The sequence below is a fragment of the Electrophorus electricus genome, chromosome 3, assembly GCF_013358815.1.
Source record: "Electrophorus electricus isolate fEleEle1 chromosome 3, fEleEle1.pri, whole genome shotgun sequence".
Lineage (NCBI taxonomy): Eukaryota > Metazoa > Chordata > Actinopteri > Gymnotiformes > Gymnotidae > Electrophorus > Electrophorus electricus.
In genome coordinates, this window is record NC_049537.1 from 20,577,420 (window position 1) to 20,593,107 (window position 15,688).

At 43.6% G+C, this 15,688-nt stretch overlaps 1 protein-coding gene across 2 annotated transcripts in view; it reads left to right on the top strand.

Moving 5' to 3' along the window:
• Positions 1–15,688, top strand: part of slc35f1 (solute carrier family 35 member F1) — a 53,465-nt gene that overhangs the window by 21,925 nt on the left and 15,852 nt on the right. Inside the window, exons 2-3 of one of the 2 annotated variants that reach the window (XM_027001639.2) lie at positions 1,373–1,548; positions 12,898–13,025. In XM_027001639.2, coding sequence (XP_026857440.1) covers positions 1,373–1,548; positions 12,898–13,025 — 304 coding nt within the window. Of the gene's footprint in view, positions 1–1,372; positions 1,549–6,464; positions 6,542–12,897; positions 13,026–15,688 lie in introns of those variants that run through there. The other variant, XM_027001638.2, reaches the window with a different exon arrangement.

A 15,688-nucleotide genomic window follows, 5' to 3' on the forward strand; every position in this document is an offset into this window, starting at 1 on the left:
GGGCAGTGTTTGAAGTGTCGGGTTGATGTACTTGCTGCCGTACAGGTCAGGCTCCTGCGGCAAGGCTTCCTTAAGCTGTGTGGAGTCTCCATCACTTTAGAACTGATCTTAGAACGTCAGTCATTTCAGTAATGCTTTATGTATGTCCTCGCTACAGTCACACAATAATTAAAAAACACAGAGATCTATTTTTTTGCTATTAGGCTACGCTTAGAAATACTTTTTTCAAATTTAACCCAAATGTATGAACAGTGTATCCCTGAATTCCCCTCCTGTTCACATTTGGTAGATGTGATTGTAGAGGGGGTCTGTCTGAAAGGTGATGCAAGATTCTAAGTAAGCATGCTCCTTATATACATTCTCTCTTTCTCTCTCACTGTCTGTCTCTCCCATTCTTTTTTCGCTCTCTTCAGATGAATTGCTTTACATTTAACACGTCTTTGCTGTGTGTGTGCATGTCGGGGAGTGGTAGCAGGTTTGAGGGATAGAAGCATTCCCTAGGCTCTCACTTGCTTGACCCCCCCCCCCATGCAATGCTTTCCCTATTGTGGCCTGTTTAACATTTACCATGTTTTTACCATTATTACACACACACACACACACACACACACACACACACACACACACACACACACACATACACACACACACACACGCACACACACATATTCTCTTAGTGGGGTGAATCAACCAGTCTCCCCCTGACCCCAGCACTCATAGCAATAACTGGCTACAGTCCAAGGCCACTCTGAAAACTCATTCTCTGTGACCAACTGTTGATGTGAGGGAGGACATGGGCCTTTTTATCACGATGGCGTTGAGTGTTTACCCATGCTGACCCAAATATAAAGTCTGACAGGATGCGCTCTGCCTGACAGCTCAAGACAAGCCCAACGATTATGAGGTCATGGAGTTGATGGATGTGGGAGCGGCATTTGATGGATCTGTGTGTATGAGAGCTGTGGATGGACCCACCACTGTTTCTGGAATCTGGTTGCAATGATTAGCAATAGTGCTCTAGAGAATATAACAGCTAAGATACTACACAGGACCCTCAGACTCCCAGACCACCTGGAGAGTATATGTGTGTGTGTGTGTGTGTGTGTGTGTGTGTGTGTGTGTGTGTGTGTGTGTGTGTGTGTGTGTATATATCCGTCTTGGTCAGCCTCTTGCAATAGCATTATCTTGCCCCGGATTTATTTTGGCCACCGTAAAAAAAAATAAATATATGAAAACATAAAAAAAACCCAACACATATAAGAGAAGCCTCTGAAAGCATATGGATGCTTGTTTGTTTTCTTCTGGGGTCGTAGCATGCCCAGTGTTGTGTGCTCATGCTAATGTCTGTCCGTATCTCCTCCCCCCTGCCCAGAGAGCTCCTCCTCACCTTGGCACTGGGCCAAGTGCTGTCGCTTCTCATCTGTGGAATTGGCCTGACCAGCAAGTACCTGGCAACGGATTACCATGCCAACACCCCTGTGTTCCAGAGCTTTCTGAACTACATCCTGCTCTTCTTGGTGTACACCACAACACTGGCGGTGAGGCAAGGTAAGGAAGACTTCTACACAAAATGGAGTTACACAGTTTCTGAACTTTGACAGAACAATCGTGAAACTCCTCTCCCACGGCTAACTTCCTATAAATATACCTCTATATTTCTTCACTTCTGGTCTCTGTCATGGAGTTTTGCCCCCACCCCCTCACGCTCTCCTTCTTGCTTCTACTGACTCCTACACCTATCGTAGTATCTCTCAGTTCTTGGGGAGGTGGCGGGTGTGGTGGGGGGGGGTGCAGTCTTCTAGCACAAGGATATCTGTATGCCATCCCAAGATCTCCGACTTCTTTTGCCCCTCTAGAGTTTCACATTTAGGACTTAAAACATAACTGAGTAACCGAATGCACAAACTGCACTAACAAACTTTTGCGTTTGTTAAATCAGCACTCACATTTACTCTCCCCTACCTGAGTGCTAAAAGCTCCCCCTTGTGGAGGATTTCGAGTCTGCTATATGTGAGTGAGTGAGCATCAGCTGGGTCCATGAGGTGCTCCACATCTAAATCTGTCAGATCTGCCAACCATCTACTTAACCGTGATTAGATTTAAAGAGGTTACTTTTGGGGATGCTATAGGCAAAGTTTCTTTTCTTTTTTTTTTACTTTGAAGTTCCAACCCCAGAAGTTAGATGAATGCTGCCGTTTTATATCCTGAAGCCGTTAAGACTGACCTCTGTGGCAGCTCTCACTGAACTATTAAAGAAGACTGTGAGCTTCCACTGACAGATCAGTCAGGCAGGCTGCGAGGGCGGCTTTCTGAGCGGCGTTCCACCACACAAACACCTGTTGTCCAGTGAGTCGTGTTTGCTTTTGACTTTCATGTTGGAGCACAGAGACAATTGTTAGCGAATATTAATCTCTGATTCAGAAATGTAGTCTCTGGGACTGAATGGTGTTGAATTGTTGATCAATCATAGTAAAAGCATTGAAACCGAAGATAAATTTTTTTTAAATGCTTTTTTTTTTTTTTTGCGATTGAAGCAGGCTGTGCTAGTGGAGTGGGTTGAGCTGTTTTCATCCTCATTACTGTTTAATGTGACTGTAAATATCTCTTTAATCAACAAAATGCTCTTCTGATGGCTCCCACGGTCTGTTAAAAGCATTTAGGCAGTAGTGAGCAGAGAAGTGATCAGGAACAGCCAGTTGTGAAGCGCACATTTTCTGAAGAGGGACTGGAACTCTTTGCAAAGTATTTGTCAGAACGCAAATGATGTCAAAAACACATTTTTCGGAGACATTTCCAAAAGATACACTACTTTACATAAAATCTATTCCTGAAATATTTACCTAAAATATAATCTGGTTATGTCATCAGTCAAAATGTGTGATATATGCTACAACTACATTTTAAAAATATGATATAGTAGCTACTTTAAATGGTAATAACGTATAGATATATCACAACTAGGTTGTAAGGCATTGGTTAAAAACAGCTACATTAATGTACCCAAATTTAAATGAAGTTGCCTGAACAGCCAGTAACAGAACAGAACCCATGAGAGAAAATTCATAATTCTCTCGCAGACGAGAAAATGAGAAGAATTTTTAAAGATCCGTATGGAAATAAAATATCAAACTATGATCCAATGCCTGTAAGACTTCACTTGCTGCAAAGATAGCACACATTTTTCCTCCTATCAAGAACTAGCTTTGATTAGTAGCCTGGACAAAAAATCCCAGTGTAGCCAAAATAGTTTATGGAAGTTAATAAATATTTAAAAGTTTTGTGGAACATATCATAATATCTGAGAGAAATTTGTGAGGGAAATTTTAATTTAACGTGATAGAAAATTTCATTTGAAATTCATTTGAATTGAACTTAGTTTTACATAGTTTGATCTTATGGTACTGTTGACTGTAATGATTGCACACACATTGAAGTGGATCCAGTTGCAGAGGTTTATTTTTGCAATCAAACAGATAGGTTTAGTAACACGGTTAAGCGTAGTCAGGTTGGTCCGAGGTCGATGCACAGGATAGCGTTCAGGAGGTGTCCGAGGGTCAGGCAGGAGATGAAGTCTAGAAGGCAAGCAGGAAAGCACACAGGATGAGGAAACACTCTGTATGACACATTGGAACAATATTTCTCAACATGTGCATGGGGAAGGGAAGCTTATAAAAGGGTTGGTAATGAGAGGAATGGGAATCAGGTGTGTGCTAGAATTCCGGTGAGTCAGTTCGAGGGTGTGTGCGAGTGGGCATGGCTGTGTGGGGTTGATGGTTGTTCCTGGAGTTTATAACAGTGACAGAACTGTTGATAAAACTTTTATCATACTATTCAGTTATCACTAAGCTTCAGAATTTTTTTAATGTCTGCCCTATATGTTTAATTGGACTAAACTTTGGTTTTCTTGTTTGGTTTAACCAAACAGAACGTATTCATTATTTATTTATGTTCTCCAGAGCCTGAAGAATGCTGTTTGGTGCTTCAGTAAACACGGCCACATGCTACTCAAACCAGGTGGTGTGTAACATCGTCCCGCTCCTCAAACATCGCTGCCACTGCCACACACACACACACACACACACACACACACACACACACACACACACACACACACACACACACACACACACACACACACACACACACAAAAAAAAAAAACCCGCTTGCCCCATGGCAGGAGAGGCTCTGAGCTGTCAGCAATGAGCCCCACAACCCTGCCTGCCTTCCGCCAGCAGCGAGTTCCTTACCCCCCTCCGCAGCCCGCCAACTTTGTGCACCTCACGGGCCACCACGTGATCCCCCCGCAACCTGCTTGAATTCCATTAACACTGCAGGGCTGGAGAATTGGGGTCAGCACGGAGAGGAGAGGTTGGGAGCAGGACGGGCTCCGCTCATAAAAACTCTCCTAACCGAAGTGCATCGCTTAGTGCTGGAAGTGAGAAAACGTGACTCCTCACATATTACTGTTTGCAGCCAGTTAATTATGCTGGGCTAATGTTTGTTTCTGATAGGAGTGTTTTGAGCAAAGGCTTTCTGGCAAGCCTGGCGTTATTACATCTGAATTTATGGCAATTAAGAGGAACTGTGATTCACTGAGTAGAGGAGATGTTAGATCCACATCGTACAACTTTTAATTAAACATAAAAATGCTTTTAGTCACTTGACAAGTCTGTTGGAAAAGCTCTTAGGTAAATAATGCCAAAGTGCAATGTTTTGTTTATAGCCATTTTATATGGGCTTACTGTATTTCAAAAACACGGCACTATTTCGAATAGGACCAGACAATATAATCATACCACGCATCTTATGGGATATTCCGTGAGTCATATATCCTGCGTGTGCTTGGCATCGTCAGCGGTTAAGCTCCATTTTAGATCTAGCTGCTTTCCTTCAATCCTGTTTTTGTAAAATGGAGCACCACTATTCTGCTTGTTACACCTATGACATTTACCACATCGGCTCCCGTTTATTTATGGACGTCCTTTCAGTAATGCCCTCCTCCTCGCTTTCGGCGTTTCACCAAGCCTCGCTAGGGAAAATTCTATGTGCTGTAAGTCGGTTATAAGGTGGTGTCTCCCGTTCCCATCTGCTCTTAAGCAGGGTGAAAGCAGCCATACCGAGTGGGGCAACCCCCTTTCCAACAGAACAATGGTTGACCAACATATGGTTCTCTCCCCTATTGTTTGCGAACTGAAAACAAACCGAGCCTTGTCATCTGTCAGCGCCAAGTCACGGCCTGGCAGTTGGAGTATGTCCTGCGGGGCGGGGGGGGGGATAAAAAACGTGTGGCGGTAACCAGGAAAATCTTAAAAGCCGACAACGATGGCTGTGTGCAAGCGAATGGGAAGGAAATGGAGTGGGCGACCACAACGAGCGGCATCGCCTACTGTCCGAGACCCCCCCCCCCCGACAGCGGGCGAAGCTCCGGGCTGAGCATCGATCTGTTGGCCAGAGTGGCGTGCTCGTTCATTGTGCCCAGATAACCTCACTACACACAGCAGGCGGGAAAAGCTTCATTCATGCGATGACATTTGCTCTTGAGCCATAAGAGAAAAAGCAACAGCTGGGTAATTTGCCGATCAATTTCCCTTTGATACACCAACTCAGCGACGCAGGATGTTTATCCAATTATTGGTTGCTCTCCCACCGTGCTTGCTTTCGGTTACTTAATCAGTCATTTTGAAGTGATATTCTTGGCACTGATTTACTACTGACATGCGGACTAAAAAGACTAGCAGCTAACTGCCCAGATTATAAAATTGGAGATAAACTCAGACCGTGACAGCCCCGGTTCCAGAGCAACTTGGCTGGACGGCTTTTCCGTCCTGTCTGGGGGACATATGTTGGTTGCCTTTTAATAGCGATCAAAGCGCCGCGATTTGCGATTTAAATTACTTTTAAATATCATCGAATTAAGCTGCACCGACAGATCACAGACAGGAATCAACCATCAATCCATGGACTGACTGACTGGCGACTGTAAATATCGCTCGGCTACTGTGAATATTTAATAATGTTCGCGGCAAAGAAAAACGCTGCAGCTGCTGCTGATATTCAGAATACCAGCACTGCCTGCCGTGTGGTATTGCTTAAATATAAGCCTGTTACTGGGTAATTACAGTACCTAATAGAACACATTTACTCTACTTTCGAGCTTAACTGGCAGGGGTTTGCGTGTTGAATGTAAATTTAAGATAACATCATAAACCTAAGTTCAAATCAGCATTTAATCAGCAGAAATCATTTAAATTCGAACAGATTTTGTGCAGACTCAAACAAGTAAATGTACAGTCATCTCCTTCCCAGCAGGCTTGCGTGGGCGGTCTTGGGGTTATCGTCCTCTCGAGCTCCACCTCAGCGCCCACCATGGATCAGGCTTATCTGCCTGATATTTACTGCAATGGTAGACCAATTTCTGCATTACATCCAGTACATTTTTATAGAGGTCTGATTGTTTTCTCATTTGGTCATGAAATGAACACAAAGGCACTGGACAATGGACACTGGACAATGCTTCCTGCAGGAGTTGGAAAAAGGAGTGGTGAGCTCAGCAAATTTGTGGTTGAATAGGTCGAACGCATCCGTTGACGTGTGAGGCACATGATGCTATGGAGTGGTAATGTTAGCATATAGAATACAGTGTTTGGTATGTTTTGTATTCAAGTGTTGACTTGAGCTACAGGCGGCCATATAAAGCAGCTCAGATGTCAGGATGGAGGAGTAAGTGGGATCATCCTGAGAGGTTATTCCGTCACGCTCCTGGCAGTCATTCACTTCCTGCTGAATTGAATCTGATTGGGGAAAATTGTGTGTGAACTTTTTTTTTTTGCCATGTGCATGTATGTATGTGATGTGGGTGTGTGTGTGTGTGTGTGTGTGTGTGTAAGAGAGAGAGACGGTGAGGCAGTCAGACATATAGAGAGTGAGATGAGAAAACAGACTGGGTTAGGTGGGACCCACTCTATTTCGGTGCTGGTTCGGTAAGCCTGTCACAAGCTACTGGTCTTAGTTATCTTGAGAGATATCTTGTGTTATCATCTGCAGGTGGGCCAGTGTCTATGTTTTTCTGCATTGTACATGGTTTCCAATCAATTTATGGGTATTTATACAGTATCCCTTTGTAGCTGTATAAGACTCATTTAAGAATAATTTATCATTCAAAATACCAGCTATTTAGGTGATAGTAACAGAACATCTTATTAACTGACCAAGTTAAATTCATTACATAATTACTCTAGTTATTAGTTATCAACTATTTTAAGGATAATATTCAGGAAGCCTCCTCACCTTTGCTTAAAGATAGCCATTGAATGTAGTAAAATATTGTGAGGCAGATAATCAATAACGCATATCCATGCTTGGCCTGACTTCTCCAATGCTCTTATTGGCCAGTGCATAATGTGCACTGGCCTGTCATGGTAACGGATGTTTTCAAGCGCAGCACAGCCTCTTAATACAGAGTGTAGCCTTCATGCACCAGCTGTCGGTTACGTCACCTGCCAGTTGATGGCTGCTCACCACAGCACTGATGAAATCATATTTCTTAAACTGAGGAACTGTCAGGCCTCGGATAGTAAAAGAACTTTTAGTGCCGAAAACATACTAGTGTTTTCATGCTGCCGGTTGGTGTTCCCCGATGCCATTTTCCCATTATTCTCTGGCATAAGTAATGACACCTACGCCGAACTATGTGTTTTTACCGTGCTCCAGTGCCCTGTAAATTACGCCTGTGTGGGCTTTGGTGCAAACGATCAGGGAGTTTGCCAGCATGTCTAATGGTATCTTGGAAAGGCATATATCCCCCTGAGCCCCTGTCTTATCCCTCAACAGCCTGCTGTAATTGCTGTAAAAGAAGGGCGTGTGTGTATGGGTAATCTTCTAATTATTTATTAATCTAACGTATGCTTTTACCTAGAGTGTCTTGTGTTCTCTTGAGTGCTGTTGCTTCGTTTTGACTGATGTTGCCCAGGTGGTTATGGCAGGATGTGGGCTGCTTCCAAAGGAGCTGTTCTCTCAGGGGCCCACTCAACCTCATGCTGACACACGAGGCCGTGTGCATGGGTGAGTCTGTGGAAGAAACGTCAGCCTGGCAAGCTTGCACTTCGTCAGTGTATTGTGGCAAGAAACTGAAACACTGCCCACTGTTAATTAAGTGGGCATTGAAAATGGCACTTTTTTGAAGAACTTATTAAATGTTTTAGTAAGCAAATTGTTTATCCATCGTTTATGTATCTTTGAGACACAATATGAACTTGCATGCAGTCTGTTTATGGTCTATTATGGTAGCCTGTTATGTATTTTTGTGCTTATGTACACATTTATGTGAATTGCTTTTTGTTGTTTTGTGACCAGTGCTGAGTCATCATGCTTGTGACTAACTGCCAAACGGAATGTCACTGATGGACGTACTACGCAAGTAAAGGAAAGTTTGATAAATAGCCAAGTCTGTAGGTGCTTTTGAAAAGCTGTCCATAAGACAAAGGCTTCAAAACATTTTTGCTGTATCATTACTGATATTTGTCACACTGCTCCAACCTCTTTCACCCTGTTAACTCTTTTATTTCTCAAAAATGATTTTGCTGAGGAGCATTTCAGGCCCTGTGCACATTACAGTGTGTTTCAAGCAGTGGCAATTTCTTAGAAAGAAGGGCAGCATGATTCAGTGTCCGCCTGTGTCAGATTCTACTCCCCTACAAACCGAGCCGAACCGAACATCTTTGGGCAAATGGAGGTCACTCCGAGAAAGGATGTTTGTCAGCATGAGAGACAGACAGAAACCTAATCTCCCTCCTTCATCTCCTACTGCCAGGTGGAAAGTGCATTTCCACGCACCTGTGTTCAGCCTGATCATTCTCATTATCTCTCGGCGGGCCCAGCAGAAAGTGCTTTACTGAGGGTTTCTGCCGGTGCGCGTTCAGGCTCTGAGGCCGTCCCTCTGCCTTTAAACCAATCACAGCCCCGATCAAGCTGGCAGAAAAACAAGTGATCAGCCTCAGTGAAAACGCAAGAACGTCTGGGTAGGCAGGCATCTCTTTCTGGTGCCCTTGATGAGGAGCAAAAGAGCCCCGACTGTTGGGATTGTGAAGGATTGCCAGGTGTCATAGAGTGAGGGGAGGCGGGGACAGACCTGGCTGCCACAGCATGTCTGATGAAGAGTCTCCTCCTCACCATCACTCCACTCTGCTTCAGAAACCCCAGCATTGCATTTGCTGCCTGGGTGTTTTTCTTCTGCTGAAACTATGTTTAGCAAGCTTTTGCTCAATAAAGTAGAAAGTTTCATTAATTTTTACATTTTGGGAAGTTTGGGGGAAAATCTGATGGCGACAAATGTTTACTACTATATCTTCATAATGTTACGCATTGATTATTGTAACGGCCCGAGTGCCGCTGGGCGAGGAGCAGAACGCACAGACTCCATCGATGTAGACAGACGTTTATTGACAAATGGAGAGGACAACAGCGCTCACATATAACACAAGCAGTGAACACGTATACGAATACGTGCATCATTGACGAGGTGAACACGCAACATGAACAATGACCGTCAATACTGCACACACCAGCAGGGGGTTAAATACATACAGACAAACACTAAACCATGTGCAGGTGTGTGCTAACAAGTAGCGACAATGACTTCCCACTGCACACGGCGGGCCGAGCCACACGACTAGTGGGAGAGGCGCAGTCCGGGATAATTATATTTAAGTAGTATACTAAGTAGGTTTTCTGTTTATAAAATAACACATTATAGTTTTAACTTGGCATCTTTATCTTAGCAAAAATATGTTTTGAGTTTTGATTCTTGTACACCACAAGATCAAGACACCACACGGTTCTTTAACTAGGCTTTCGTTTTATGCCATTAGTGGCCAAATATATTATATAAATATGATATATGATCATAGATATAAATTACTTATGGCATCTGCAGTGGGAATATTATGTAAAAAAGACAACCACCGAAGCCATAGTTTTATTTTGCACCACTCAAAATGTTTTGGTTTTCCCATTATTAAGATATTAGATTTGCTTAGAACTTGCTTGGAAAGCTAACAAAATCTGTCCATAAGACAAATGGAGTGTGTAAGGTGGAGATGATCCTTTTGTTTCGCTTTTTATTGCCACTTCTTTACCCACAAAATAAAATAAAAAAAACTTGAACAAATGCTTTTTTACGTAGTCTGATGGGATATTGGGATTTAGCTGGAATATGGTGCAGTTTGAACATTTTTAGGAAATGCCGTATTTTCCCAGCATTGGCCTGCTGTCTCTGCGCCTGTCTCCCTATTTGCCACTCTCTCTTTCAGCATGTCGGTCTCTCCCTGTACCCCTCCAGCTTCCCAGCTGTTTGCAGCTCTTGGCTGGTAAGATTTCCACAGTCTTGGGAGCCACCGCAACCAGCTCTCCCATATGCCATCTTTGAAGATGCGTAGGCTCTGCAGCTGCTAGCAGGAAGAGTGGGCACATGAAGAGCCTCTTGAAAGATCCGCCTCTGAATGGGATGCTGCGGATTCCATCGGCACGGTTATTTTCACCAAGCTCAGTGGTCTCTCAGAATAACGTCTTATTTCCCCTGCCTTGCGTCAACGCCACAGAGACTTAAGTCAGTCACTGTAACAAGCTGCAGAAGAATGTATCTGCTTAGGCCTCTTATGAAAGTCTCGTAACGTCACACGCGGTTACAGTCTCACAATGGCAGGTGAGCTAATCGGATTGGATGAGTGCTTGATCTACGGTGGCTTTGTACAGAGATATCAGGACAGGATGTACTGTTGTACATGCACCTAAAAGGCTTTGGTCCTGATGTGCTCACCCTGTCATGCTGCTTTTTTCATGTTTGTCATAGTGTACTGATGACAAAGTGAAAGCCATTGTAGAACCCAGTTTTTTTTTTCTGCAGCAGATCTGATCAGCAGTAAAGATCTGTATTTAGATGCCCGTAGATTGAAGGAGTCGATATGAATTGGTTGCAGTACATGTCACGCATATAACGCCGCTCCATAAAACATCTTTAACACTGTACTGCATTTCGGCTATACTCACCAAAGGACATGCATATGGAAGGACCATCAAAACAAACAAATGTCTATTCTGAAAGTCTCCTCATAGTATTGGCATTTATTTACACAGTCTCTGCTTATGGGAGTTCATGTTTGTGTGTGTGTGGGTGTGTGGCAGGGCATTCCAGAGGCAGGGCATTGGAGCTGGTTTCATTAACGTGACAGGATTTTTCTCCTCCCAGCAGTAGGCGCTGATCCGGGCTGGCGTCACATTTCCAGCACATCCATGCTCTTGTGTTGTTTTCAGGCAGAGAGGATGGATTTAAATTGCTTCTCTTCTGAACTGACAAGAGTAATGCTGAAGTCCAGGCCCTGGCACCCACCATACAATCATTAAACACACTAAAATATCCCACCTGGAATAATGAAGTGTTTGATTATGTGAGGCAAGATAAATTTCTTGTGTTTGGTGTACTTAGACCTTGATTTCTGAAGGATTGTTTTTGCGTTTTGGGGGATTATTTGAATCTGGCTTGGTTCCTAAGGTCCTGAGGTTTCTTTATTATTCTTTCATTGTTCTTCTGTCTCCTTCTTAGTGACCTTTTACACGGCTCCCCTCACTTGCACAGCTATTGCATCTAAAGTGGTCTGGCCCATGCCCTGTGGGCGTTGTGCCTCACTGAAAAGTCTACACAGCGATGAAGCCAGCCAGGCAAACCCTATTGCCTCTTTCAAACATATCTCCCTAGCTTGAAAGCGCTGTAGTGCTGTAGCTCTGTGTATGTGAGGAAAACATTTACCTTTCCTGCTGGATGGAGATAGACTAGTGTGTATTTACATTTTCCTGCCAATGGTCAGAGCATGTTTGCAGTGAAGATGATTTTCACCAACTGTTCCAAACCCATGTGCACCCATGTGTACTAACTTATAGTAAACACATAATTCATTGTACATCAAAATCCTGATCACCTCATCCTGATTTTTAAGAAGTGTACAAATGCACGCCTACGCATAAAGTGCCACTCCGCAAGCCTTATTAAGTCTGGTATCATTTCCTTTCATTTTTGGACACATGAAATGGATTCTTGATGAGCTGGAAAGCAGAGTGGATTCCTGTTGGGTTTATTTCTTCACAGCAGTGACTCACATGCTCTGCTGAAGCTCCTCTGATGACTCTACATGGCCTGAAAGGCAAGCAGAAACTAATTACATTTCGTCCCCCATCTACCATCACCACTGTACGCAGGCTGTGCTCAACAAAGGGCCGGCACACATCTTTGTACTGCTTATGCCAAATTACTGTTCTTTTCCAAGTGAGCCCCCCCCATGCAGTCTTAATCCAAGGGGATTTTTTGCCAATTATAATTATAGATTAAAAAAAAAACTCCTGAGTTTAGCTCGTGCAGAAGCTGCTGCCTTGAGTGATTACTGCTGACTCCTAACAGGGCGGAAGAGAATAACAACAGTTTCTGTTCTCTTCAAATGAATGCAGTCTCTGGTGCCCAAGGGGACATGGTCATTTTCTTTATCCACTGGTCTGGTCTGCTAGTTGATCTGCTCTCACTTTCCACAGTGTATTCTAATGAATCCAAGATTTATGTTTATTACAGGCTTTGAAATAGTGTTTACCAGTAACAGCGAATTGTGCAGACATGGGGCTACTTGTAATACTGAATTTCAGAGACGTAGGCTACGTTTAAGAATGGATTTTAGTGGTGTCAGTGTCTTTCTGTCATCACCCAAACAGACACCAGTATGTAGGCAAACAAGAATTTTGTAGGACTATATTAAATATTTCTATATACAAAGGTAAAAACAGTTGAACATGAGCAGTTAAAGAAGTACTGGTTATGTGGGCCTCCTAATTTTCTGCTTGATTGGTCTTGTTTCTCTGCAGGAGAGGAGAACTTATTGGCGATCCTGAAACGGCGATGGTGGAAGTACATGATCTTGGGCCTGATTGATATCGAGGCCAACTACCTGGTCATTAAAGCCTACCAGTATACCACACTTACCAGCATCCAGGTGAGTCTAATCACCGGTTCTGCATCATGGCATGATATGCGCTTGAATAAAAGAACTTAGTTTCCATGTGTATGCAGTATTGTGGTTTTGTTTGGACTTGCTTTGTGGTTTTGCTGAATATATATACTACATTACTGCATTCGTGTGCAGTACAGTAAAGGCTAACGGTGTACAGATCTCAGCCAGTGGCCAACTGTGATTCTGGTACTGTTTTAGATAGTTCTACTTTATCTCTCCTGGTCTGTTGTGCTTGTGAGTTCATCTTCATTAACATGCTGTTAGTGATGAAATGACTTTTTCAGAGAACATCTAATGGGCCTTGAACAGTGGCCAGAGAATCTTATAATGAATACAAAGTTTTACAAAGGGAGTGACTTCTTTTCATACCTCAGTGTACCTGAATTTGCTGGCACTGAAAGTATAGATGCTGTGTGTATGTGTGTGTGTGTGTGTGTGTGTGTGTGTGTGCAGGGATAAGAGTTGGCATCTGCTTTGTTTTTTGGTTTCACAGTTACTCCTTGAGATCTAAATGTTTGAACATTTAGATGGTAATCATATGGATGCACGTTTTGTGGTCAAATGTATGTAGATACCTGACAATCACATTTATATAATCGTGTTGGATATACCATTAAAAACCATGGACATTATTATGGAATCCACCCACCCCACCCCTTTGTGGCAATAACAGCCTCCACTGTTCTGGGAAGGCTTCCCATGAGACTTTGTAGCCTGTGGGAATTTGCTATCATTTAGTCAAAGGAGCATTCAGGAGTTCAGGCACTGATGTTGGAAGAGAAAGCCAGGCTTGGAATCCACATTACTGTTCATCCCAAAGGTATTCAGTGGGGTAGAAGTCAGGGCTTTGTGCAGCCTTCTGGAGTTCCTTCACACCAAACTCAAAAGATGTCTTTATGGACCTCGCTTTGCGTACAGGGACACAGTCAAGGGTCTTCCACATACTGCCACAAAGTTGGAATCATATAATTGTCTTTGTATGCTGTAGCATTAGCGTTACCCTTTACTAGAATTAAGGGACCTAGCCCAAACTCTGAGAAACAGCTCCAGACCTTTATTCCGCCTCAGGCGTGTATGCACCTGTTTGGCCATGAACTCTCATTTTGTGAAGTGAGTGAGTGATGCAGTAGAGGAGAGGCGCTTTTTTTAACGTGTTACGTGCCTTAGCACTTGGATGTCACACCCTGAGAAACTCCATGGTTTACCACTTCTTGGTTCATGCTGCTGCTTCTAGACACTTACATTTCACAATTAATTTAACTGATTGAGCTGACTTGTGGCAAAGCTACAATCCTATGACAGGGCTCTTCAGTATGACCCATTCTATTGGCAGCATTTGTCTATAGACATGCCATGGCTATTTATTTTATTTTATATGCCTGTTAGCAATGGGTACCTGAAACACCTGAACCCAATAATTAGAATACTTATGGTCATATAGTATACATTTATATGGAGTCAGTGATGAGAATTTCCTGTCATAATGAGGCAAGTATGTCTGCACAAATGAATTAAATCAGCAGTTAATTGAAATGTTGTATTTAGTGTGATATTTCGATATGTAGGTGGTTTTGTGATCAGGCTGCTGGGCTCGTGCAGGGCTTGATGGTGTCTGCCCAGCCTGCCCTCTCCAGCAACACAGTCCACCTCCACACAAAACGAATGGCATGTGGGTCTGTTTCAGCGGGCTGTCACCTGAGCCTGTAGCACCCAACCCTTTCGGTTGATGATGTACACTCCCAACGGTCTATCAGAAATCATCTGAAAGTGGGGCTGTTGTGCTCTTGTGTGTGTGTGTGTGTGTGTGTGTTTGTGTGCGTGTGTGTTTAGGCCACCTGGGTCAGTGTGGCAGCTCACGTCAACGGTGCACTCTGATCTCTCCGAATGCTCTACAGGCCGCTGGAGACAGGCGGCACAGAGCTGGCAGTCACCAAGGGCAGCAGGCAGCTGTTTCCATAACAAGGAATGTAATTTACACTCCGTACTGTAGCGTGGCGTTGTGTTTGCTGACGGTGCTTTGCCTGAGTGCCACCAAGGGGACGCCGTAGCTCAGTGAGACGATGAGCCAAGGTGTGACATGGATGCGAACCCTGGGAGAGGGCTCCTACATCCTCTGGCCACTTAGTTCGGGAAGGCTGAGGAAGTCTTCATTACTGATCACAGTGGAACAACAAGCAGATACGCCCTTCTTTAGTCAAGAAACGTGTATTTAGCGCTACACATCAAATTCAAATGTCTAATATTATCTTATATTAGTCAACCGATCCAAACCTGTAGAGAACAGAATGGAACATGCTTTCTGGTGAATAGCACAAATTATGTCGGATTGGTACTGATGAATGAAGAAGAAGTAGGAGATAAGGAATCTTGACTATCAACCTAAGGACTCAAACTTGCCTTCAACCTCTGTCACATCGGTGGAGATTTCAGGCCACTGATAAACATGGGAAGGTGTGAAGAAGCTGGTGTATTTCCGACCAGCCAGGAATGCTATTCAGAGTAACAGGACAGCATGCTTCTCACAAGGACCAGCTATTTGTTAGCTCCCTGATGAAGGCTACAGATCGATGCTCACTCCCACTATTAAGAAAATGTGGTTCGTTCCCCTTTTTCTTCTTGTAAAGGAAAGTTTTCCCACTTCCTGA